At 42.5% G+C, this 27,081-nt stretch overlaps 1 protein-coding gene across 6 annotated transcripts; it reads left to right on the forward strand.

Moving 5' to 3' along the window:
- Nucleotides 1-1,291: 1,291 nt before the first annotated feature.
- Nucleotides 1,292-27,081, forward strand: ZFYVE1 (zinc finger FYVE-type containing 1). Of its 6 annotated transcripts, none has more exons than XM_054635821.2 (13): nucleotides 1,292-1,432; nucleotides 2,033-2,258; nucleotides 2,392-2,928; nucleotides 15,448-15,952; nucleotides 17,623-17,837; nucleotides 19,860-19,966; nucleotides 20,770-20,878; nucleotides 21,440-21,537; nucleotides 21,629-21,746; nucleotides 22,078-22,248; nucleotides 23,021-23,201; nucleotides 23,748-23,861; nucleotides 24,944-27,081. In XM_054635821.2, the coding sequence occupies exons 3-13, from the start codon at nucleotides 2,431-2,433 to the stop codon at nucleotides 25,174-25,176; spliced, it is 2,349 nt and encodes a 782-aa protein (XP_054491796.1). In that variant the 5' UTR covers nucleotides 1,292-1,432; nucleotides 2,033-2,258; nucleotides 2,392-2,430; the 3' UTR covers nucleotides 25,177-27,081. The 6 variants fall into 6 exon arrangements, 5 of the variants coding, with proteins under 5 accessions (XP_054491796.1, XP_054491794.1, XP_077036368.1 ...); XR_008534525.2 differs by lacking the exon at nucleotides 2,033-2,258 and adding an exon at nucleotides 24,221-24,315 and having other exon boundaries at nucleotides 1,293-1,432; nucleotides 24,944-25,055; XM_054635819.2 differs by lacking the exon at nucleotides 2,033-2,258 and having other exon boundaries at nucleotides 1,293-1,432.

A 27,081-nucleotide genomic window follows, 5' to 3' on the forward strand; every position in this document is an offset into this window, starting at 1 on the left:
GAAATGATGATACTTCAAAGGTAAACTTGCAATCAGTGCTTTCTACATGGAAATCCAATTTTGTAGTTTAGCTCCCTTTTGAAACTGTCTAAAACTGAAGCAGGGGCATCTTATAGCTGTTAGTGCTTATCAACATGCAGTGTCCACTGAAGGAAAACAGTGCATGTCCCTCCTCTGGTGAAGTAACCACTAGCATTTGATCCAAACATCCAGCTGAAAACTCTTGTTACTTTAGAAGAGAAATTGCCTGTGCACTGGCTATGCTACAACAAAAATGTTTTTGTATATGATCTAAATCAGCCAATAAAAAGTAACTTGCTATTTTCCTGTAGCACCCCATGAGCCAACATGGGGTTGGAGCCACTACTGACCAAGGTCCTTCCTCACCGAGTGGTTTCTTTGACCATCTCTGTTTGGCGTTCAGCTCCGATTCCCATGGCTCCGGTTTGTGACAGTGAATCTGCCATTTCCTGGCAGGTGCGTGCCTCTGTTTTGGATCTGCAGTCTCTTTCAGCTATGTAAATGATGGCTGTTTACCCATAGGTTGAAGCGACAGTAGTGAAAGAAACCCCAAAAGCTGCAATGACAGTGACCGGTGGCTCTCCTTGTTAAGACTTCGTTTAAACCCATGAGTGGCAGATGAGATTTGGGCGCCAAGTGCTCCCTTCTGAGGTGGACACCGTGATCCATTCTTTTGCCAGATACGGAGGCCTGGGAGCAGCCGCCTCGTCGTTCTCCAGGCGGTGGGAGGAAAGATCTTCGCTACGAATTCATCCCTTTAAACCCTACTGGGGGCTGTTTACACTCCTCCGGCGCAGCTCCTTGGGGAACTCAGGCAGGTGTGAGACAGTGGGGCGAAAACAAAAAGAGCCGCGGCGCTGCACCTGCCCCCCACGGCCATCGCGCGTCCCGGCTGGCGCGGCGAGTCCGGGGCGGTGCAGCCCCCGGACTACAGCTCCCGGCGTGCCCGCGCCGCCCCGCCTTCTGCTCGCCGCCTTCCCGTCTCCGCGGTGAGAAAATAACCCCGAAGTTCCCCGCGATCAGCTGATCCCGGCTGACAACGAGGGGAGCGGGCGGAGGGGGCGCGGGTCCTGGCCGGCCCTGCCCTGCTCAGTTCCCCCGGGCGCCCCGACTGCATGGTCGACCCCTGGGGGAGGAGAACCGGGAGATCCCCCTCGGGCGCAGAGGGGACGGGGTGGAGGAGGAAGCCGCGGCCGGGACCCGAGTCCTTAGTCACTGGGTGCCGGCGGGAGGAAGGGGAAGAGAGGTGGCCGCCGGCTTGTAAACAATAGCCCGGCTCGCGGCGCCCCGTGCCGCGCCGCCTTTGTTCCCGGTCCCACCGCGGCTCCCGCCCGCTGCCGCTGCTCGGCAGGAGGAACCCGGGGGCTTCTCCCTTTCCGGGCGGCCGGCGCAGCGCCGGGCGCAGCCCCAGGTAGGTCCGGGCGCGGGGGGAGGCGCCGGCCGGCACCGCCGTTACGTAACCGCAGGCGAGTCGTGGGGTCCGCCTGCAGCCCCCGCGGGCGGACGAGCCACAAGTGCGGCTGCCCGCGGGCCAGCGCCCGCCCGGGGCCGCGGGACTGGCCGGGAGAGGGGGCGCCGAGGGTCATCCCGGAGCGAGAGGGGCTCCGCGCTGGCTGGGAGCAGGGGAGGCGGCCCGGAGGCAGCGGTCGAGACAAAGGCGGCGGCGGCGGGGTGCGCAGGCTGCCCTCGGCGGGCGCTGGTCTCAGGGCTGTGCTCTGGCAACTTGGGGCGCAGAGGAAGAGGGGAAAAAATCCGTCGTCTGTCAGCCTGACCGCGGTAGCGATCGTCTTCTAGTGTTACTAGAAGGAGCGCACAAAGAGAGCGGATTTTTGTTTATCTGGCGAAGCACATCAGGAAATTCCCAGCAAATAAATACGGTGAACTCTCTGAAGGAGGAGCTTAGCTGTGGAGTGAAAGCAGAGAATTTTCTAGTCTTGACAAGGTCCTTTTGTGTGTGTACATATATATGCATTTGTGCATTTCTATGCCTTTTTTGTCTCTGTGTCACCAGCTTCTCCGTTCTCAGCTTCAGGGAAATACTTGCTGCATCTGTTGAAGTACACCAGGCTGGGGTTTTTTTTCTTGTCACTGACAGTACGTTAAACAGCTAAGTAGAGAAAGAATGTATACCAGCATTTGGGTATTATAATAATACATGAAACCAGCCACGTTGTCTAAGTTTATTTTGGAGAAAGAAAACTTCATTAGCACTTAGCACCACTCTTCCTGCAAGGCAGGTCAGTGTATGAATCTTACAGAAACATATACTCATATAAAATTAAGTACCAACAGCATTCCTCTTGTGTTTCTTTCTTTTGTGGAAATAGTAAATTTGGAACTGACTTTTACACATATCATTGTTTGGAACAGAAACAGGAGGGAAAAACATTGCTTTAAAGAAACCTGAAGATGAGTGCCCACACGCAAACTGTGGAGAAAGGACAGAACACGACACTGCTGTGCCAGGAAAGCTATGTTTGCAGTGGGACAGATGAAGCAATCTTTGAGTGTGATGAGTGCAGGAGCCTGCAGTGCCAGCGTTGTGAAGAAGAGCTGCATCAGCCAGAAAGGTTGCGGAACCATGAACGGACCCGTATAAGACCTGGCCATGTCCCGTATTGTGACTCCTGCAAAGGTGCCAATGGGAACATAATGCATGCCAGTATGACGGGCTCAAGGCAGATAGCAGCAGTCAGGTGCCAGGTGTGCAAAATCAACCTCTGCGTGGAGTGTCAGAAGAGAACACATGCAGGGGGGAACAGAAGGAAGCACCCTGTCACCGTGTACCATGCTGGCAAAGCCCAAGAACAGGAAGAGGAGGAGGGGATGGATGAGGAGACCAAGAGAAGGAAGATGACAGAGAAAGTTGTGAGTTTCCTCTTGGTGGATGAAACTGAGGAGATTCAGGTAAGAACTGTTGTAGTTTGTTGTGAACGGGCAAGATGATTTAGTTTCTTTCTTAGTCTAATGGGCTACTGTGGTGTATGGTTAATACTTGAAGTGTAATTGGCGGCAATAGTAATAAAATGATGGCCAGGTAAAGTACAAGTGCCACTGAGCATCTTGGGCCAAAAAGACACGTTGCCTGTGAACGGCCTTGCTCATGAGTTCCTCAAAAGGTCAAGTTCATTAAAACCTTATGTGTGGCAAGAGCCTCCTCTAAGAGGCTTGGTAAGCAAAGCTGGTGAAAAAATTGACTCTGTACTGAGACACACACAACTAAGAGCTGTCTCTGCAGGATGCTGATCGTTCCTGAACAAAATTGAATACATTGTATTGCAGTAGGTGTTCTGCAAATGGGAGTGTTGACAGACAATTTCCTGCTGTATAACTAGGAGAGGGTACTGTACCAGGTAGTGATAATGCAAGACTACAGCCCATTGCTACCATTTATCACCAATAAATCCATCAGATTTTTAGGCATAGAACAAAATAGAAATAAGCGTTCCATACAAGTCCTACAGACACCATGGTTAAGCTATATTGCTTGTCACAAATGTTATTACATGTTAGCCTTTTGTTGAAAGAGGGGGAAGTTGCCATTGGGGTAGATCTGCTGATAAAAATGATAGGAACTAGTTGTCTAGGAGCAGCCTCCCAGGAGGCACTATTTCAGAAAGTCTAGCATTCAATATATGCAGTTATAGAACTCTCCTGTTAGCCCTTATATTTGGGAAGCATTTTAGAAGGCAAAATGTATGAAAGCCACAGAGCAGATTAATTACACAACTAAAAATTGAACTTTGTTTTCTGACTTTCAGTTTGCATTCCCTATGTTAAACCTCATTCAGGAGCCATTGAAAGAAAATGTATAGTCACCTGGAGATTCAGTATCAGGTTGCTCTAATTTAACATACTCATGCTACCATCGTTAAAAAGAATTGTGATTATATTCTTACTCTTGATACTTATTTGTATCCGTCATAGTAACAGTTGATGTGCCTGTCAGGTATCACAAGGAAACCTGACTTAAGTATCTCATATCTTTTCTATACTATAGAAATGTGTGTACATACATATATATGTATGTACACAGTAATTATACAATAATATAGAATAGTTGCTAGATACTTGGGCCATATTTTTGTCAATTCAGGTGTACCAATTGCTAAACTGTCATGGCTTTGGAAAGGGAAAGGGAGGAAAGGATGACAGTCCTTATGGTTCACTGACATAGAACACACAGTATGCAGGACAGCAGTGACTGTAAACTGAGTGCTTGAGTTTCAGGTCTGTAGCAGTCTCAAGTTAGTATGCCTCCAAGCCCTAAGCACACACTTATTTCCTTGTAATGTGTGACAGATGCAACCATTACTTTAAGATACAGACTTTTCAATAATCCTCCTCTGGCCACTAGAGCAAGCTCTGAAATGCCTTGGAACAGGGCTGTCCTGCAAAGCTGCTCACAGACTGTGTCTGTGTGTGGTTGTACTGGTTTAAGTTATATTTATACTCATGAATCTGTAAGCCTTATTGTTGTAGACCTTTGGCTGCCTCCTGCAAGCAAGTGCATTTGCTATTTAAATGTCATGGGCAATAAAGCCAACTTCCTTATTGGGATAGCAGTGGTCCTTTATCAGATCATAGCTTTTTGGTGAGAACAGGGTTAGGTTGAAAAAGCTCTCCAAAAATGATCTTAGTTCACTATCATGATGTTGAATCAGAGCTCTTCCATCTGGAGTGATCCTCTCTTCCTCACAGCTGAATATGTGTGTGACATCTCACAGCCAGTATCAAAGCAATTTGAGAGATTTCAATTAAATTATTTTCTGACAGCTGGAATTTAAAGAGTACTTGCTATTATAGTGATAATTCTGCTAGTGAGCATAAGGACCTTTGTTTAGAAAGGCCTGTCAGATGCCACAGAAAATGTCTTCAGAGCTAAGTAGTTGTCTTTCGCTCTTGGGAATAAGAGGAGGAGAAACTAATTTAGCTATAGGAAAGTGATCATCAGTCTCTTATTTTGTGCTTGTCATTACTTGGGGAGAAATCATTAAAATGTTCTTTATTTAAACCAATTTTTTGTCCAAAAATGCCAAAATATTAGTAACTTGAAATAGGGAGGTTCAGAGTTTGAGAGGGTGTGGCTTTTTAAGCTTGAGCAGACAGGATAAGAATTTAACAGAATTATGTAGTTCAGCTGTCTTTAACTGTTAGTGACCTTTGGAACTTGAAAGTTGTTGCATTGGTTGGGAAATAAGAGAGGACACTGCTGATTTGCTATCAGTGGTAGATTCTGCCTTGGCAATGTTAAAAGCTACAAGATTACAGATGGTAAAAGCTACATCACCCATACACCACCACCCCTCTCCCAAATTAGATGGAACTAGTTAACACTGCTGGAGCAGCAGATGATGGATTGAGATAATCACTCATGTATATTTGTTTACAAACATCCAACTTGAACACAGGGCTAAAAGATTTGTTTTTTAGTTTCCTTTGGAACCTGGAGTTATTAAGCTCAAGTGGTTATGTTTCATCTAGCTGTTCCTGTTGGCTTCTTGGAGGTGGTAGCTCTAAAACTGAAGAATATTTATAGTGTGTAAGCAAATGACTGATCTAGTTCTAGATCCAGAAGCAATGTAGATTAATCCATAAGGCGCCGTGCCTGAGCAAATTGGTTCAGAGGAGAAGTGGAAATTCTCAGTTTGGGCTCAGCACTATGCAGATACAGCTATGATAATTCTGACGTCTGCATAATTGTCTTTGTGCCATGTTGCACAGATGTGCTGGCCTGCTCAAAGCTTTTTGTGCTTTGCAGGTATAGCATAAGCTCAGAAAGCTGAGGACTTCTTGTGCTTATTCAAATCCATATATGTGGGAACTCAGCACATCACTCCGGATGTCCAGAGTTACCAAGAGAACCCTTGGGGGGCTCGGAAATCCTGGAATGTTACCAGGAGCTTGACTTGGATCCCTCTAGGGATGTGCCAGCTGTTTGAGGACATGAGAGTCACTTGGGAATGAATGGTGCAGGAATGATGTATTTACAGGGTGAAATATAGATTTTAGGGTTTTGGTACAAGGGGGTTATGGAGACAAGATGGAGGGATCAGGGCATGTCTTGTCCTTCTTCTTTCTTCTTCTTTTCTTCCATTTTCTCTGGTGATGTTGGCACTTGGGGATTGGTCCATGGTGAAGGTGCACTTGCTAATGTGGGTGAAAGGTATTGGGAAATAAAGGTAAATATGATGTACGTAGTTTTTAGTATAAAAAGACACGACCGCTCCGTGGGTGGTCAGAGTGCCTTTGGCTGCCTTGCAGGTCAGATCTCTGCTGGGCAGAAAGAAAATTCTGTAGATAAGAAATAATAAACAATCTGAAGACTGAAAAACTGAAGAGTCCAGACTCATCCTTTGAAGCGCGGGCTGCCCCAGAACCATCCTACACATGTCTAGGCAGAAACAAACAGCTGACTGGACACATATAGACAGAAAAGGTTTCATTTTAAACCACTGCTTGTTTTTAGAAAACTAATGGTAGCTAAAGTTTGTATCTGTGAAATACAAGCTTCTCTGTGATGTTCATCATAAGAGCACTGTATCTGAGCACCACAAAAAGAGGTTGGCTATCTCATGTTAAAAAATATGGTTAAATCCAAGTTTGTACTGCAAGTCTGTGGAAGAACAGGGAGGGAGGTTGTTCTTCATGGAGCCCAGCCCCAGCTATCTCACACCACACTGCACAATGCTTTGCAACTCTTTTGAGTTAGTCCCTAGGCATCCTGACCTACATGATGAATTTTTTCTTCCTTCTTCCAGGACTTGTTGTTCCTCATAAGACCTCACTGACTTCTATTAGAAAACAAAACTTATTGATGTTTTTTAAACTGGCATCACCTGCAGTTTAGACCCCGTTCTGGGCTGTTTTTCTCAAGCTCAGTTACGCAGTTTCTCTTTACACAGTGTTAAACTTTTGGCCTTACTTATTGCATATCTAAAGCTGAGGCTTCAATCAAATTGTTCTTGATAACTGCTTCATGTGTTTGTTAATTGGTCCTGACATAGTCTGTCTTCCTTGCTCATCTGAGAATGATATTGTGGGGATTACTTCCTCAGTCAGTTGCTTTGGTCATGTCAGTCTTTACATCTCCCACTTACGCTGCTCTCTTTACATCTTCCACATCTCCTCTTTGCCTTGTTAGACTCAAACTATGTGCCCTCTTTTATTATATGTGTATGTCCCTCAACTGAATCTCCTGATCTGCTCTTCCAAGATGTCAGCTTTCCTTTCTTATCTCTAACTTCCTGGATTCTCAAACAAACATCATTGTGTTGTCACTAGCACACCGGAGGCACTTGCTGCCCCTTGCACACAGGAGGCACTTCCCATAAGAAGTCAGAGTCGATTAATTGGGTTTTTTAAACTGGTATTTGTGTATCTATTAAGAAAAACAGAGTGAAATACAGCAATAAAAACATGACTCAGGTTGTGATACTTGTTTCAAATCCTAGGTCTCTCTTACTGTCCCATGAACTCTTCCACTCACCTGGATCTCTCTTGTCGCTTGTACTTATATTTATGCAATTTCTGGAACAGTTTCCATTTTTGCTTTGTTTTTATGCAACATGCTTGCAAAAGAGCTCTTTACCATAAAGCAGAGTTATACGTCTGTTGTACAATAAACTTTTATTTTCTACTGCTTTTGAGGCAGGGCTGAATGCTTAACAATGCATAACAACATTTTTATCTTGGGGAACAGATGTTGGGAGCTCTTACCACAAGATCAGAACTTGGTTGTAGTGTCACTAATGGCTTCTATAATAGCACTTTGTCCAAAGCCCTAATTGAGGACTCAGCACATATGTTTAATAGAAGTAGAAAAAGTCTTTAATTGACACCAGAAGATAGAGGATATGCTTGGTTATTAATAATCTGCCTTAGAGTTTGCTCATCTTTGACCAGAAACTAGCTCTGTCACAAGAAATTACCCAATCTGTGAATTGCAAACAAAAATAAAAGATACTGACTTTGTAGTCTGACTTACTAAGGAGTCTAGAAGAAAAGAAAAATTTTCCTCTATCTAGTCACAAAAATAATTTCCCCAGCTGTGTAATTTTATGAGGGAAAAAGAGCATACTTTTATTGCTATGTCTCCCCTGAGATACTTATATGAGTTCCCTTTCTTCAGTTTGCATGGTCTTTTTGTTGTGCCAATAGATATCTCAACTTCCTAAATATAGCCCCATTCCTTGACAGTTTTTCTATTCATTCTAGCAGGTCTAGACACCTAAAGGAGTAAGGGCTTCCCCTCAGCAGATATAAGCAGAAGCTATGTAATGCTTTGCAGTCAGTTAAGATAAGGCAAAAGGACCCATAGCCCTTATTTAAATGCAGACCATTTTGTACAATCGTCAAATAACCTGTCACTAACAGCATAATAGTCCATGTGTCCTCCTCTGTCCCCTCCTGTTAAAAAGTTACACATACATAGTGATGACTCTGCAGGGTTGCTAGCTGCATTGCTTTTCTCACTCCTGCTGTAAACCTGATGGAAGTACTGTGATTTTTCCTTATTATCTACTGATTTGAGCCTGGATAAAGTCTAGGGACTTCAGAGAGAGTGGAGTCTCTAGGAATACTTTTTCTTGTCAAGTATTCTTTGTGCATTAATGGGAGCTAATGTATGTGTTTTTTTATGAAATAAGGTCATGATCTCTTAAGTCTGACTTGCATTTGTCTAGCAAATAGTGCTAGTTCCTGTGACACTCTTCCTTCATTTGCTGTTGGGGAATGTGTTTTTGATGGGGTATATTTTTGTGCTTTTTACAGTCAGCTGTAAATTTCTGGGAAATTTAGTCCATATCCTATAAAATAAGGAGTCACAGCTAGTATATTTGCCACGGATATAAAGGAGGAAGAAAAGATATTGAAGGATCTGAATTATTTAGACTAGTGTGATCTGTTGGATCAGGATATGTAATTTCTGTCCCTTGATACTGTTGATGTGCTACAGATGAGTTTTCCTCCTCTTTGTGCTTTAGGGAAGTTTTCTTGCCAAAGTATTTTGGGGAGTTTACTGTCCTACACTCTAGGAATTTTTCTCTTATTACTTTGTAATTTATCAGTATTACTCCTATCTCAGTCTGTTATCAGTTCAACTAAATTTAAGTGCACTGTTTTTCTGTCTTTGGAATAAAGTAGTAGAGAAACTACTCAGCAATTGCTGGTTAAGAGTATTCCTTTTTCCACTGGACATATACCAGCATTTGGAAGACTATTTTTAGAAGGTAGGAGAGAGAGCCATTCATTTAACAAACACAGCTCCTTTGACAGTCTTAGGCTAACTCTTAGCTAACTCTTAGCTAATTTTTAACATAGCCACTTAAAAATAGTGCTTTTCCCTGGAACCAGTCTTGTACCTTCTTCATGATGCAGTACTCTTGGGCATTAATTAAAGTCAAATACTTTGCTTCTTTCCTGTCTCTTCTGTCTGCTATATGAGTGCTGAGGTGGAAGGAAGAGTCAATTGTCACTGACTTAGGTGAGAGAGCCTGCAAGCCACTCTGGAATTACCCACACTTTTCATTCAACAAGTTCCTGAACTTAGTTCAGTTTCTGAACTAAATAGTCTTGAGGGGGAAAATGGGGTGTTTTAGTGTTTCCCCTGCTGTACCCCTCTTTGCACTTTTCCAGTTAATCCTTTTGTGCTCTTGGATGCTGCCAGTAGGAATGGGATGTGAGTGCTTTGGGGTACTTCAAGAAAGTAAAATCAGCTTGCTGTCTTGTAGCCTTTCTGTTCATTCCATTGCTTTCACTTTCTCTTTTCTGCAGTGATCACTGGAGGCAGCTGTCACTGCAGTACACACTTCTGGCTTTTTTACCTGGCTTGTTAATGCTTTGCTGTAGGATCACATAAAGGCAGAAGATTGAGTCCTTTGGCCTGCCTGGTTCAAACACCCTGAAATTGGGAAAATAACCAGACTAACTGTTTTCTAGGAAGAATGCAACTGTTATACAAGTAAGTTTGTAAATGCCCCTCTTAACAAGGACAGTGGTGTAAGTAGTGTTCACACAGGTAATCGAGTTCCTCTTAGGAGCGTTTAGGAAGACAGCATGAACTCGCTTGTTGACTTGATGTCGCCTGGGCAAGTCTCTTCACGTGGACGTGGTCTCTGCTGCTAGAACTGTGACTTCGGGGTGGTAATTGGTAGCTCTGTGGCCAAATTAACATCTACAGGAACTTGAAAGACATTTAGTATACAAAACCATGATTTCTGCAACATTGTTTCATGTTCTCTTTTAGAGTTAGATGATACTATTATGTTAGTGTTATTTTTGCAGCTGTTGCATTCACCTCAAAGTCTTTATTAGTCTTCAGTCCTTGAAAAAGTACTTTTTCAGCAAGCAAACAGTTTAGTGGATTTTGTAGTCTTTTTTCTGATTTCAGAAGTATGATATAACTTAGCTGCTGTCTACTAGTAATAGCAATATTTCAGTCAATATTGCCTCTTGGGTTAGGGAGGAGTCCATTCAAACTGGGTTACTTCCAATCTTCTTGATTTTTTTCCACCACTGTCTTTAAAACATTTAAAATAGGATCTCTTTGGGTAGGGTTGTTAAGCAGGACTTAACTCTTCTGTCTTTGCCTCTCTCAGAGTTCTATTATAATGGACGTGGGCCTCACACATGGGCAGCCTCTGCCCTTCATTGCAGGGACCTGTAAGTCCTGTTGAAACTCATGCTGTCAAGCTCCATACAAACCCATGAAGATATTGAACCTGAATTCCTATGCCAGCACTGTGGGAAGAAACAGGATAATTTTGGTCTGAAAAATATATTCAGTTCAGGGACAGCGTTGTCCTTGGATAAGTACTGTGGCTGATAACAATTCTCAACAGAACCCATAGGTGGTACTGCAGTGAAGACAAATAAACAGGAAAAAACCCTTCAGGTTAGGAAACACCTCTAATACAAATGCTTTCATCTGCTTGAGCCAGACCTGCACCCATATGGGGAATAAGATCAAAGTGTGAGAATCTAACCTTACATCCCTGTAGCATGTCTGTCCCCTGTTTTATTTTGTCCTCTCTCCATCTGGTGTTGAGTCCTTCAGTTTGGGCTTGAGGCTCTGTAGGACTGAAATACTGATGTCCACTGTCAGCTTGGCTGAAGGCTAGGAGATCACTGAGGACAGTTGTGATTAATGTGTTTAAGTGTTCACTGGATCAATGATTAGTAAGTGATAAGTGATTAATAACTTACTCAAATACCAGATTGGAACTACTGGTATGACATACACAATTCTCTAAACTAATCTGTTGACACAGCCCTTTGCAGAAACTTTCTCAGGTTACTGTAAAACATTTACTTAGTAAAAAGTAACTCTTTGACCAGTAGAATTAATGAAGTCTAATTTTTGGGAGGTCTTCTCATTATCTGGTGCTTGTCCACATTTTCTGCCTAGTGAGTAAGAAGCAGTATGTGCGCTGTCATGGCCCAGCCAGCATGCTTACTGGCTAGCATGTGTGGGCATGACTGCTCCTCTTACTGCTGTGTCTTGGAGGTGGCAGGGGGTACACATGAGACATGCTCTTTCCTCAGTAAGGTTATTGGAGTCTTTCTTTTCTGCTGTTGTCCCTTTTCATCAAACTTTTAGGAAATTTGTCTTTTAGAGGCACTTATTTTGGTATCAAATTGGAATTATTAAATTATGAATTTTAAGTTATATGTGGAAGACTTGAGTAATAGCATAAATTATATTTTCCATGGAAAGTCATACAGAAGAAAAGGTATAAGAGGCAACCTAAGGTAGAAAACTAGAGGTGCTTGGACTTAAAAGTCAGCTTTGATTCTTCTTGAGCACCTACTTTTGGTCACAATCTCTTGTTTGGAGGACTCTGAAAATTAGAGGAAGTAATGAGCTCCTGAGGTCACTTTCAACCTGAATTAGCCTAAGATCTTTGAAGAAACAGGATTTGAATTACTGTGGTTTAGGGACTGTCCCACAGCTCTGTTGCTCTTGTGGGTTTCATAGCAGAAAGTTTCTCTTCCTCAGAGGGAACCATCTTTTTTGTCACTTGATAACAAGAGACACTTGTGGATATCAACAAAAATTTCTTCTGGGGCAAAAGTAGGAAATTTCCAGTTGCATTTTTAATAGCCTGTTGCACTTGAGTTGCTGGGTTAAGCCAGTTATGCTTCTTTGCGTTTGTGCGCTGCCTTTTCAGGAGTGATTGTGAGGTGCCCTGCAGAGATGTGAATTTTGGTGGTGGCACTTTACTGTGATGGAACTTATTCTTCCCAGGTTAGTCTTACTCGCTGTAGTTAAAGGAAGAAATCCGCTTTATAGATTTCTCTCTTATTTTCAATGTACATTGAAATTGTGATTTAATGTTCTTTTTTAGAAGTGAATCTCTTAAGAGCTATAACAAAAGTATAAATGAGTTTCAGGTACTAGAAATGGCAAAATCAAGAAGGGGCTGAAGAGATATGACTCATGTCTTGGTTTAGGCATACAGTTTTCATCCTTAATTTACTTAGGTGTGCAACATAAGGAAGGTTTTGTATTTACCCTCTGCTGTCAGCCTCAGAGATGTGGAGCTCTTGGGCAACACAGAAGTGGACACAGTTATGGAAACGTGAGCCTTTTGCATGTGCAACACAAGGCGGTACCATACCAATTTGTTTTGGAGATGAGAAGCAAAACAAAGAAGTGGGGATTACTGCTTTGACACTACACCCACTCTGACTTCTAATGTCTTAAAGGAACTTGCTCAAGGGAAGTAAATTGGACTACTGATATGGGGGTTGTTGTGGATGGTTCTTTGAGAGTATCATTCCTGTACTCAGCGTTGGTTAAAGTCAACTAGTGCACAAGAGCAAGGAGCAGCCAGTGATGTGCAAGTGTATTCAACTTCAAAGGGAAGGGCTTCTTTTGGTCATTTTGGCTTGGTTTTGGTTTTGTTACTTCTCCTCCCACATGGAATTTATTGTAAGGATGTTGCAGGATCCAAAATTATGACTAGATTCTAAAAGGGAGGATAGTCTACTGGTTCTCTACCAACCATGATCATCTAAATGCAACCACTGCTCAAGAAGTTCTTGGTCATCTGACTTCTGAGCACTGGTAAAGTGTGCTAGGAAACATTTACTCATTTAATGTCTTAAGTTCTTCCTCATTCATTACCAAGTCCTGTGAGACATAAACATTGGACTAGCTAGACTTTGGTGCATTCTTGTGCTCCTGGGTAACTTGTTTGTTCGAATCACTCCTGAGTTCTGTCTTGAAAGGAGGTCTGCAAAGAGCCTAGAAGGGGATAACTTAGAAGGCCATAACTTTGGGTATATGATTTGATATTCAGTGTAACTTTGAGTTCACTCCTGTCTCTTAACAGTGGGAATATATCTCAGAGTTACCCTTATTCCTGTTGTCCCTCCTGTCCTTTGTGTCTCCTGACATTACTGACTCAGCCCATTCAACAAACTCTCCCAAACTGCTACCAAAGTAATAACTAGTGCTGGCTGAAAGATCTTAGCCATTAGCTATCCTGCCAATACTTGAGCAGTTGTTTGAAAACTGATATTTTTTTGTGTTGTCCAGGGAGTACATAATTATTGACTCTGGCAAAAAGGACCTGTCAGCTTTTGGTGAGAAGTTTGGTTTAAAACCAAAACATTTTTGAAGAATACATTATCATATTCCTTTTTGCTTATGTACACGTAACATTTTTATATTGTCAAATATGTGAATGTTTTAAGGAGCTATTCCATGAACCAAGAACTTCCTTTCTTCCACAGAGACATCTTAAGAGACACTAAGCAAAACTGCATCCATCGTCTAAGCTACCTTCCTGATGATAAGCTAATAATCACAGCTACCAAGAAAGCAGACTCTTTCTTGTGCACCTGTAATTTCAGTGTATCTTTATGTTCCCCCACATACACCAGGAAAGATTCTCTTGAGAGCATATTGATGTCTCTGGTTTCCTGTTTTCTTTTACACTGTGAGGCTGCCTTGAATAGTTTGAGTCTGTGAGAAGCTACTGCAAGCCCACAGCCCACAGGTTTTCTTTGTGAATGCTGTTCCCAACCACAATCTGGCACACTGGCTATTTTTTATGGTTTTGGCACACTGGCTGATTTTTATTTTCCTTCAAAGTCTAGGTGCTGTTGATAGGTGTGATGAAAGCAAATGGGGCTGATTGAGCCTTAAACTAATTTGCTGATGTACAAATAAGCTTGTTCAAAGAAACCATTTATTATTACCTCATTGCCTCTCTGGTTCATAGACTGTGAGATCTTCCAACTGTACTCACAGGATGAAAATAGCTAAGAGCTTCCAGAAGTTAAGTGGCAGGTGGGAGGGGATGGAAGCCCTGCTCTTTCCATTTGATGGGGATTCCTTGAAGAGGGAATTGAGATGAAGAAAGTGAATTTAATCTTTCTCAAAAAGATTTCCCTGTCATATAATATATGGACAAAACCTGTTGGAAGACAAAAAAATAAGAGCTAAACAAATGAATGAAGCATGAAACCTCTGAAAGCCAAGGACCTATTCTACAACAAGATAAGGACAGGCTCTTGTACAGAGCCCTAGCCCATTTCACCATCTGCTCCTGTTGTTCCAGTATCTGAACAGCAAATGCCCTGTTCTTTAGCCTAGACAGCATGATCCTTGACACTTAAACTATGTAAAGCCAAAGGGAAGTTACCTGCACTTCTTTTTGGTTTTGTATGTGTGTTTTCTTTTGTTTTATTTTTTAATTAAAGTACAATACAGTAAATTATGAAAGGGATCATTGAGGTAGTTGTGGCACTTCTGTGAGAGCCAGTTTGACCTGTTTCAAGCACCTGACTGCAGTGTACAGTTTTACTGCTTCTTCTCTGCTCCCACTTTCCAGCTGAAGGATTGATCAGCTGCAGAGCAGTGGGAATAGGACAGTCTGTGTCTGAGAACCCCTGGCTGTGGATAGGTGCAGCACAAGTGCATGGCAGAGATTTTTGTACCTAAACAGGTACAAAACCTCTGTTGATGACACAAGTTAAAGTGGTAAAAGCAATCCCCTCTTTCACTCCTGAATTTGCATGCTTGCCAGGAGACCAGTGCTACTGAGAAAGTCTGCCATGCTCCAGGTAGCTGTTCTGACAGACTTGGAAGTAGTGTTGTGCTCCCTTGTCTGAAAGGGCTGTCTCTGAGAATGGGGTGATGTACTAGAGAGTTGACTACGTACATAATCACAGTGAGGCATCACTTCCAAAACAGCTACATGATGAAACAACATAAATCCCATCCATGTGTACAGTTTACAAAACTGCATTTTAGTATTTTGCTTTGTACTTCTTGGTGCTTCAGAAACTTATGATGAAATCTGAAGAGGAGGTAATCACTCTTTTTAATCATATGAATTCTGACACCAGCTGTGTTTTCAGTATTGTCTATTCCAATTACATAGTTATAATATTTTTCTCTTTTTGTTTTGGAAGGTAAGGAATGAGGAAGACTTTATTAAGAAACTGGACTGCAGTCCTGACCAGCACCTAAAGGTGGTGTCCATCTTTGGGAACACAGGGGATGGCAAGTCTCACACCCTTAACCACACTTTCTTCTATGGCCGGGAAGTCTTCAAGACATCTCCTGCACAGGAGTCTTGCACAGTTGGAGTCTGGGCAGCCTATGACCCTGTCCGCAGAGTGGTGGTCATTGATACTGAGGGCCTGCTGGGGGCCACTGTCAACCTGAGCCAGAGAACACGGCTGCTGCTGAAGGTCCTGGCCATCTCTGACCTTGTCATCTACCGTACTCGTGCTGACAGGCTCCACAACGACCTCTTCAAATTCCTTGGTGATGCCTCGGAGGCTTATTTAAAACACTTCACCAAGGAGCTAAAAGCCACCACAGCCCGCTGTGGCCTAGATGTTCCTCTGTCAACTTTGGGTCCAGGTGTCATCATCTTTCATGAGACTGTGTACACCAAGCTACTGGGCTCTGGTGAGTAGGCAATTCCAATTACAATGTGCTAAATACTGTCTGTAAACTATCAGGTTGCACTGAATATTCAGCACTCTTTACTACCATGTAGAAATGTGATTTGGGTTTTGCTTTCACTGGTTTTGGTCTGGGAACCAGGCTGTGGAACTAGAAGAGCATTCCCTCTTCCAAATCAGCTAGAATAATCCTCTTAGCCAGCTGAACATCAGCACTGAATAGTAATGAGTTCTGCCAGCCACAGGAGGGGTCATCATACAAGTTCATAAGTGTGGGTGATACGACAGATGAAGGTGAAAACTAATGTGGTGAGTTGACCCAAGCAGGATGCCAGGCACCCACCGAAGCTTCTCTGTCACTCCCCTCCACAACTGGACAGGAGAGAGAAAATATAATGAAAAGTTAATCAATCAGTTGAGATAAGGTCTGGGAGAGATCACTCATCAAATACCATCATGGGAGGAAAACTGACTTGACTTGGGGATATTAATTCAATTTATTACTGACAAAATCAGAGTAGGGTAATGAGAAGTAAAATAAATCTTAAAACTAGCTTTCCCTCATCCCTCCCTCCTTCCCAGCTCTACCTCTCCCCTGCCAGTCATGCAAGAAGATGGAATGGAATTATGGCCAGTTCATCACACATTGCTCCTGCTGCTGCTCACGGAGAGGAGTCCTTCCCTTGCTCCATGTGGGCTCCCTCCCATGGGAGACAGTTCTCCATGAACTTCTCTGACATGAGTCTGTCCCATGGGCAGCAGTGGCTGAGGCTCAGTCCTGCTGTTTGTGAATATCTAGGAGCCATCTCTTGTGTAATAAATACCTCAGCAGTCGTGGCTGACTCACATTCTCATTTTGGCTTTTCTAAACAGTGAGGTTTTAAACTAGTAGAAGAACTTGACATTCTTTCTGATTATTATTGGAGTAACTTCTTAATAACTTTTAACTTACCTATAAGGCAGATCCTTTCCTCATGTACCAATTTGCTGATTAGCAATTCAGCCATTTATGAAGTTGTTGACATTTTCTGTTTAATCAGTTCAGCCTTTAGTGACCCATGAGGACACAAGTGTGTTTGTGTAGTTTTAGGACAGGGAAGATGGGGGCCTGCCTTATTCTGAAATGTACAGCAGGTACTTGGAAGCAAGCAGGAGAATGTGGTTGGCTCTGTGGAGTCTGACCTGATGTGGCCCATTCTGAAGTGCTTTGCCATGTACAAGTTGTTGATAAAGGCTTAGTCTTCCTTGCTGCAGGGTTGGCATGGAGAACAGGCAGCCCATGTAAGGTTCATGTCCTCCACTTATCAGGTGCTAGGAATAGCTATACCAAGTTATGGTCTGGTGAGAAGAACTAACAAATGTGCTGACATTGTGTTTCCTTGTATTATGTCCTAACTTGCTCCTTAATCTGGATATCTGTTTCAAAATCTAGATGTGTCTGGTTTTACCTGAGAAACTCGGTCTTAGAATTTAAAGCTGTATATCACAAAACAGAGACTTCTTTTGGAAAGTTTCTTTTCCTTGTTTTAAGATATAATGATAACTGCATTCCAGATGTATTAGAAGATTTAATTAAGAAAACTAGGTCTATATTGCATATGAAAGTACTATGCAATTGAAGTATTGTTTTAAGCAATCAGTTGTATATGAACTTGCTGATACTCTTATATATAGATCATCCTTCTGAGGTTCCTGAGAAGCTCATTCAGGATCGGTTTCGGAAGCTAAGCTGTTTTCCTGAGGCTTTCAGCTCAATTCACTACAAGGGAACAAGGACATACAATCCTCCAACAGATTTCTCTGGGCTTAGGCGAGCTGTGGAGCAGCAGCTGGAGAACAATACTACTCGGTCACCTAGACAGCCTGGGGTTATCTACAAAGCACTAAAAGTAAGTGAAGAAGAATTTGTCACAGTGTTTATTTGTACCACTGTTGCTGTTAACTCAGCTGTGGCTCAGAAAGGCAGAGCACCTGAAACAGTGATGCAGACTTGCATGCAAGTCTTCCATGAGAATGATAATTCTCCCTCAGCCAGGGAGGCTAAGTAGTTTTTTTTTTTTTTACTTCAAAACAAGCACTTCAGTAAAGACCATGGAAGAAAAATTAAAGAGCCAAACTGAGCAAGATCATAAATCGGAGCTGGGAAGAAAAAAGTAACTGATGATGTGAGTGACAAGTGCTTAATGACAGTGATTGACAAAGAGAGACCTTCAAAGGGTTTTTTTTATAAAATTCCTAAAGTTGGCCTCAGCACAAGAGGAGGAAATGCAAGAGACTTGGGGACAGTTAATAGCTGGCAAAACCTAGTGCTGAGTAGTATAACCCAAGGTCTAGGAGGCAAAAAGGAGTTGTGCTGGTAGCTAGGGAACAGGATGGGATCAAGCCAAATGATGTATTACTTTAGAGCAAGTGATTTTCTTAGACAGTTTATTTTGCTAGGATGTCAGAGGGATTTTTGGGTCTTTAAATTTGTAGTCTTTCCTACAAGTTTCCACATACCACTGCCTGATTAACATCATATTTTCTTTGGCCTGAAGAGCATAGTTGTAATTGGGGAGGGGCAGGCAGAGCCAGGGCATATCTGCAGAAGGAGGTAGTGTTAGCAGTCTTTGCTGATGTTAGTCACAGCTGTTGGAAAAGATAATTCTGGCTTCTCTGTGTTAGTGGTAGCTGAAGCACAGAGGGAAGTGTCAGGGTGGCATGTACTCAGTTCTTTGCATTTGGGAGCAGACAGGCAGCAAGGGGAAAAACAGTCGGAATCATTAATTTTAGTTCAACTTCTAGGACATTATTGCATTAATCAAGTAGCCTGGTTTCAGATATACTGAAATTAATGACTAGTAAAGTGTTTGCTGTGTTCAAGTCACTACTGACTACAAATTAACTTCTTTTGCTTCTCTTGCTGAGGACACAAGACTTTCTAGAGATTTCTCTCCACTTCCTCTAACTTTTGAGTTCATTCAAAAGTATCAGTATCAGTCAAGCTTAAAAGATAATGTAAAGCAAATTTCCTTGAAATTACGTGAAATAAAATGTTTAAATAGCATACTTATCTGAGGGAAGCTGTGGTGAGAGAGGTACACACACAAGTCTGTGTGCATGTGCAGTCAACCCTTGTTAGACAGCAAAGATACACCCACTCCACCTACCTCAACCCTGTGAGGGGAGGGGGTGGAAGAGAGAGGCAGGCAGCCACTATATAAACCTCAGCTGTAGGAAGAGTTTCAGCTAGATCTCATGCCTTCAGAGATCTCCATCAAGATGAACTGTAACCATTTGCTTTGTTCCAGTGCTTTTTTTTTTCCCCCTAAACATAACACCTAAAAGAACTGAAAAAGTTAGTGTGCCAAGACTAAGGACTGATTTAATCTGAGGATGGATGTTCCTAGGAAAGGGTACAAATCCCTTTGTCTCAGTTTTGCCATTTCACCAGAGAAGAGCAGTTGTTCAAGTGGCTGGAGGAAAGCTCAGGGCAGCGCTTTCTGAGCCAAGAGGCAAGAAATGTGTTCTCCTGAGCTATGAGAAATGATCCTATGAGTTTCTTCTCAGAGGTTTCCAGAATGCAAAGCCCATTTAGCAAGAACCCTGCTATTTTGAGCATGGATTGGATGCGCAGAGGTGGATGCAATTTTCTACCACCTATTTCTACTATAAAATTCAAACTAGGAATAGGAGGAGAGGAGAGGAGAGAAAAAGATATCTTACAAGTATTCAACTCACTTCCATACAAGTGCAAGATTGCATTCTTGATTTGTTTCCAATCCTTGTTTTGTTTTCCAGGCTAGTAAGACACATTTGTTAGCTGTGTACTCTCTCTCCCTCCCCTTCCAGTAGAGAAATGCATGCTTTTTCTGCAAAAGGTCTTCATTGCCCTTAATCTCTTTCTAGTTCATTCTTTTTTTGTCTGACAGGCTCTAAGTGACCGGTTCAGTGGGGAGATCCCTGATGACCAGATGGCTCACAGCTCTTTCTTTCCAGATGAATATTTCACATGCTCCTCTGTGTGCCTCAGCTGTGGGTAAGTAGATGAGAAATGCTTCTTCATCCTCTTAAAGGATAGTGCTGCCCCCAACCTGCAGCCACATAATGTAAAGTTTCTGTGACATCTTGACACCTGACATCATCTGCCCTCAGCTAGTACTTACAGGCAAAGTTAGCTTGAAATTCACTCTTATGTGAACTGGACAGCCACTATTGCCACATCCCAGCTGGATGCATGGGTTTTGCCCACCTATTTTTGTGTATGACTACAAACCTGTGCTGCCCATATCTTTTCCCAAATGCAAGCTGGGCAGGAAGAAAGGAGTGTCTAAATAAATCCCCTGAAATTTCTTATGATGTTTTTTTTCCTGACATTTTTATTGCCCAAACAGTATGAACAATCCTAAAGCATACATCCTGGAGTAGGGCTGTATTCAGTGACTAGGTCTAAGTGGAGCTCTGTATTTGATTAGATCTTGGCTTATAGCTCTCTGGAAAGAGCCCCAAGATTGAGCCTGGAAGGGCAGTAGATGGCAGTCAGTGCTCTGAGTCTGGGAGCTGTGTAGCAGCATGATATTGTGGGTGGTTATGCTTCTTTTCTGATGCTGAGCATTTTCTGCAGTGAATTGTTGGTGCTGCTTTGTATGGGAAACAGTTGCTACACCTCCTTCTGAAGAGCCTGCCTTTCAATAATAAATTATGTCATTGCTATATGTACAGTTGTGAAGATGCTTTGAGGGCACAACATCTATAAAAATGCAAGATAGCAGTAAAAATGAAATCTTGGTGACATCTATCCTGTCTAAGAACAACAACTCATGGGTTGCTCTTACATCTCAGGTGTGGCTGTAAGAAGAGCATGAACCATGCAAAGGAAGGAGTCCCTCATGAATCCAAAAGTCGATGCAGATATTCTCACCAGTATGATAACAGAGTCTACACTTGCAAGGTGAGATACAAGGACAAGGTCTGAAGAATGAAAAAAGAAAGGATGACCAAGTAAATGAGGAATTTCACAGGCATGTGCCTGTTTTCTTCCTTTTTTTATTTTTAATGTCAGAGGTGGTCATAGCCTTGACAAGAAAAATTGATCCTTATCTGACTTGTATGTTTGCTTGGAGAGTTCATCAGCTCGGTGTGCTATGTGTAATTTTCTAGCTAAATTTTGAAGTTGGCTGCTCTTAACCTGGGTGATGTTGACCTTTTATATATTTGACAGTTAGTCTTATTTGCTTATGCCCAGTGCTTGGTATTAGCCAATTTTGCTGAAGGATCTGTGCAGGATACAGGAAAATTTTTGGCTACTATCAGGGTCATTATTGATGTAGAAATACTTCCCTGATGTTATTATTGATAGTGGGTTTTTCCTTTTTTTTTAAATGAGTTCTGATTAGTGTTCCTTTGCTGTGGACCTCTGTATGCTAATTATATGCTTTATGTGGCTAAACAGCAGCCAGACGTAGATTTGGATTCCCAATGATGTAGTTTTAATTGAGCCTTTATGTTGTAGGCCTGTTATGAACGAGGGATGGAGGTCAGCGTGGTGCCAAAAACCTCTGCTTCCACGGATTCCCCATGGCTGGGCCTTGCCAAGTATGCCTGGTCAGGGTGAGTACTGCAGCTGGGAGCTCTCTGTGCTCTCTGTGCTGCCTGGTACATGGGACTTGCCAGAGAGGTGACCTGTCCTCCTCCTGTGCAGGTACGTGATCGAGTGCCCCAACTGCGGGGTGGTGTATCGCAGCCGGCAGTACTGGTTTGGCAACCAAGACCCTGTGAACACTGTAGTGAGGACAGAAATTGAGCATGTCTGGCCAGGGGTAAGTCTGTTTGCTGGATAGTCTTTGTGTATGTGTGCAGCCATGCACATGCTAACTTGGTTCTTCTGGATGTTGATGGAGAAAATAGATTGCCTTTCATTAAGCTGGTCCCTGCTGTTCAAAAGAGACTGTAAGGGCTTTCAAACATCTTTTGGCTATCTTGAAATGGCTAGGTTGCCAACCTACTTCTGTCTTTCAAAGCAGGGCTGCTGAATATTTTACTCCTGCTTGCCCTCCAGTTTTTCAGGACTAATGGGTTGAGGAGCCATCTGAATCTAATAAAAAAGGTTTCCCTGTTTTTATTCTCAAATCAATATCTGTTTCATTCCAGACTGATGGATTTCTGAAAGACAACAACAATGCAGCCCAGCGTTTGTTGGATGGCATGAATTTCATGGCTCAATCAGTATCTGAACTTAGCCTGGGACCCACAAAAGCTGTGACCTCCTGGTTGACAGACCAGATTGCCCCAGCTTACTGGAGACCCAACTCCCAGATTCTGGTAAATAGCAGCTGCTGGAGAGAAAGGCTTTGCCTAGCTAAAACCCCTTTTCCTTACTCTTTAAGTAATAAAGTATGTTGCAGATTCTAAATGCTTCTTTGTTTTACTGCAGCAATCCCTACTCCAACAACTTTAATAAAACTGAAGTGCTCTCTCCTCTTCCCATTCTTGACTTAGCCAGAGAAATTATGAACAGAGACTTGGCCCAACCCTGATAAAGAGATGGTTTCTCCCTGCTCTTTGTGAGCTATTATCCCAGCAACATTACAGAAAATCGTGGCTTGCATGAATTTGTTCTTCAAAGCAAATAATCAACATCTTAAATCTGGCCACTGCAGTTGATAGTACTATTTTTATAGATTAAACTCTGGTTTCATACCAGATGCAAAAAGTTGACCCAAACAGTTCAACTGGGAAAGGATTCCCCGTGTCTTGCTGGAAGCAGATTCTTCTTCAATGAAGACTGCCTTCTGAATTCTTACCCCACACAAAGGTCAAATATCCATCATTGAGCCCTGGAGGATATGGCTGTGTTTATTTGTGATTGTGAACAAAGGGATCATAGCAATATATTGGTTTGAACAATATACACCTACTATTCTAAATCACTTTTCTGGGATAAAGTTATGGGGCTGATAGCACCCAAGTCTTGTGTCTAACTGTATTTTTCACAATTTCAGTCTGAAACGTGCCATCCTGGGCCTCTGCTCTCTTTTTTTTTTACTCAGAAAGATCAAACTAACAGTTCTTCCTTCTGTGTTGTTCTCATTAGAGTTGTAAGAAGTGCAACACACCTTTCAAAGATAACGACACAAAGCATCACTGCCGGGCCTGTGGAGAGGGCTTCTGTGATGGCTGTTCTTCCAAGACCCGTCCAGTGCCTGAGCGAGGCTGGGGACCAGCACCAGTGCGCGTGTGTGACAACTGCTATGACAACAGGGGCCTCCAGTTAGGTAATCTTGAGTTGATTGTGACAGAACTATCCCTGAGCACTGGCCTGAAGTCTTTGTCCCTAATTTCTGGATCGCAACCATTTTCAGTGGGTGTAGACAGTGTTCACACTGGGTTTCCAAACAGTTTTTGGTAAGGAAGCTGAAGAGCTCAATGCCTTTTGGAAGAAAGATGACCCTACCAGGCACCTGAACTGCTTACAAAGTTATTTTGTAATTCTTTAGAAATTTTAGTATCTCTACTTTTAGTAAGATAGTACTTTATCTTTACTTTTAGTATCTTTACTTTGTTTTCCTACCAACTGCTAATGGTCTGGTGCTAACATTAGAGCAGGGGTGCTTATGTTACAGCAGACTGTATATTTTGTCCATTACTGCGAAAATGAACACTCTGCAATCCAGGATTGTGGATGGGGAACATAAAGGCTGAGGAGAGATTACAACCTGCCTTTTGGGTTTGCTGCTGGTTTTGTTAATGTAAATTAGCTGAAACTTGGCCAAAAGAGTGGTGGACTTAGGTGTTGAGCCCTTCACTCTTGTGTCATGCAGATGTGGCTGAACTGCCTTCAGATGAGGAAGGGGGTACACTTATTGCCAGGAAGGTGGGGGAAGCTGTGCAAAACACGCTTGGAGCGGTGGTGACAGCCATGGACATTCCCTTAGGTGAGTTCTCTTCTGTTCTGATGGTTTTTTTTGTCTAAAGGTGTTTTTGTTTTCAATGGGCAAAATTTGTTATTAAACTTCAAGAGTTTGTGTGACAGGCTGCCACCTCTGCTATGATACCACTGTTGGTTGAGAGTTCACAGCCCTCTGGACCTCTTCTGCTTGATGTTTCCTCTTGGTTTTCAGCATGTTGTTTCTGCAGATCACACTTTCTCTTTTCACCCTATTATGCAAAACTGTGCACCAAGCTGTGAGTAATTCATGCTCCCCTGATGGATTCACTGCAGTGACCTGCCATTTGAAGTTCCCTAAAGATTGGCCAATTAGGAAGCATTTTATCAGGTTTGGTTTTCTTTCAGAGATGCTGAGTGCCTTTTAAGTGTGATCATGGATACTGCTGGTACTTCTTGGTACTTACTTCTGAGGGGAGGGCTGAGAATTTGAAGCCGTCCAGGTTGGTAAGGATGAGGAAGTAATTAGTAGTCTGATCTTTCATGGTGAGCTTAGTGCAGGGAACCTCTACTGCTCTTTCTTGTGCTGGGTGGCAGTTTAGGTATGTCAGCAAACATTTCACATTTTAATCTTCTGTTATTGCACCTGTCTTCCTACTCATTGCACGGATCATTGTTCAGCTGCTTTGCCTACAGCATGTCCAGCCTTCACCTTTGTGGGTGTTTGCTCTCTGACAGGCAGAATAAATCCCTTTCTCAGTTCAGACACTACATGCATTTCTGAATATTTGGTTTGGTGACTTGGCGGTTTTTTTGGCCACAGCTAAAACTGAAGGTAGGGAAAAGCAAGTGTCTTAACCTCTGGAAGAGTCTGAGTAAGGCAAGATGGTAGTATTAAAAGAGACACAGTTTACTCTTTGAAGAGAGGCAGAATGTGGGAGAATGGTAGAATACTCTAAATGGCTGCTCATTGCATTGAAGGATTCTGTCAGTAGGTCACGTCCCCATTAATGGCAGTGATATGACTTGCAGTGTGTGAGTGCCTCCACTGGAGTACATTCTTGATATGCTCATGTTCATGGATTATTTTGTTCTCCCTCTTTCTCATCCCTCACCTCACTTCCTCCCTAGGTCTGGTAAAAGATGCTGCCCGACCTGCATACTGGGTACCAGATCATGAAATCCTGCACTGCCACAATTGCCGGAAGGAATTCAGTATCAAACTCTCCAAGCACCACTGTCGGGCCTGTGGCCAGGGATTCTGTGATGAGTGCTCACATGACCGCAGAGCGGTTCCCTCTCGCGGATGGGATCACCCCGTCCGAGTTTGCTTTAACTGCAATAAAAAGCCTGGTGACCTTTAACCCCAGGCTGCTCTCCAGATCTTTGCAATTCCTTATGTTCTCAGGGTTACAAATAAAAATATCTGGTCTCCCTTTCACCTTCTAACCTGTTGCAGCCAGAGTGCATGTTTCCAGTTTCTGGCCTCCTCTTGTGTTATATCCATCTTGGAACACTGGGAATGAGCTTACATTCAGCCTCTAGGTTTTAATTTCAAATTAACTGAGAAAGGGAGGGAGCTCCCTTGTAAATGAGCAACCCAAAATCCAGTGTATTTTATTCCAATTAAAAAAAAACCCCAACTATATATATATATATATATATCAATGATGTAAAATTTAGTATATTAAGAATATGGTTGAAAATGAAGCTCTGAGTATTCCTAGTTCAAATTAAGGATGGTGGTGTTCCTTACTGTAATGGATCAGAATTATGGCCTTCTAATTCTTCTTTTGGAATGTCTTGCTGATTGTAATGTCCTGTGAGGAAGGTTTGGACTCTGTGCTGCCAGGAATCTCCAGTGTTGCTATATGAAATACACCTGGTAGTTCAACCAGCTCTGCATCTAGAGGTGTTGCCCTTCTGGCCATGGAAGATTAAACCCAGATTTATTAACAAGTTTGTTTGAACTGTGATAGAAGCAATGGTCTTGCAGTGCAAGAGGTATCAAGTTAATGCAGACTCCCTGGCAGAGACCGGTAGAGTTCTGAAAGGTAAAGCAAATCTTATGGCAGGAGGCAAAACATTCTGATCTTGCCATTTCAACTTCAATACCAGATCAAAAGGTAGCAGGGTTTTTCTCTCCCTGACAATGTTTTCATGTACTCAGGTTTTCTTCAAATTTCTCTGCAAGTTCATTGCAGTTAAAAGTTTTGTCCGGAGCAGAAGAAAAGAGCAAGTTTTGTAGGCAATTCTGAGATACAAAGTTTGAGTTGTTTGGATTGTGATGACTTTCCTTTTCCCCCACTTTTTAAGTGATCCTATAGTTTCTGAAGCCTCTATGTTCTCAGATATGGTTGCATACAAACTGCACAGATTTGACTTACTTTCTTCTAATAATATGAACATACAAATCAGCCTGGAAAATGGGATCCTTTCTTCTTTGCTCCTACCAACTGGCACTCACTGGACTTCATCTTTTTATGAAAGGACTGCAATAAATTCACTGATTTTATTATGAAAAGCACCACTTAACCTAACTTATACTGTCATGTACTGTGGATTTGTGGTTCCACTTATAAGAAGTATGAGACCATTGTGGATTAAACTGCCTAAAATTCTCCCTTCTTGGCTTACACAGAAAAATATTCTTTTACCACATGAGAATTGCCTCCTTGGAATGGCTGGAGTTTAATGCAGTGTCCTGCGACTGTGGTATTTTTTCCCCAGCTTATTAAATGTGCTCTTGTGTGATGAGATGCCCAACACCCTGTTTTAAGACTGTATTATTAAATTAACTGCTATAAAGAACTTTATCTTCTGAACAAGTGTACTGACTTTCCTTGCAACAACGGTTCTCACTTTGTCTCTGAAAGACCATGCTCACAAAGTGTTTGTCCCTTCACAACTACATCCAGCCTACACAAGGAAGTAGACTTAGAAGATGTTCCAGGACACCTTCGGTACTGGCCAAGTTTACTGCGGACTGTCTTATGTTTTTGTAAGCAAAAGTCTGCCATAAACTTCCTGTTGTCCAAGTAAGGGCATGAGTAGGTAGAAATCCTCTCTTGAAAGACATTCTGTACATCTAGCATAATTCTGTGCTTCAAAGTATTCTTTATTTTTTTAATGGGTGAACAATGTGTTCTTGGTTTGTAGGCTGTGCCCTGTGTGCTGTTTATGCATGTAGCTTTACTACCATGTTTATGCACAAAGAGAAAGCAGCCATGACATTCCTTGTATAAAATCTTTGGCATCTGTTTCAACAA

This window comes from Agelaius phoeniceus, chromosome 6 (assembly GCF_051311805.1).
Source record: "Agelaius phoeniceus isolate bAgePho1 chromosome 6, bAgePho1.hap1, whole genome shotgun sequence".
Lineage (NCBI taxonomy): Eukaryota > Metazoa > Chordata > Aves > Passeriformes > Icteridae > Agelaius > Agelaius phoeniceus.

Coding starts and splice junctions, on each gene's coding strand:
- ZFYVE1 (XM_054635821.2), top strand. CDS start 2,431: ATGAGTGCCCACACGCAAACTGTGGAGAAAGGACAGAACACGACACTG. Junction 2,929..15,447: donor ATGAAACTGAGGAGATTCAG/GTAAGAACTGTT, acceptor TTGTTTTGGAAG/GTAAGGAATGAGGAAGACTT. Junction 20,879..21,439: donor ACAGAGTCTACACTTGCAAG/GTGAGATACAAG, acceptor TTTATGTTGTAG/GCCTGTTATGAACGAGGGAT.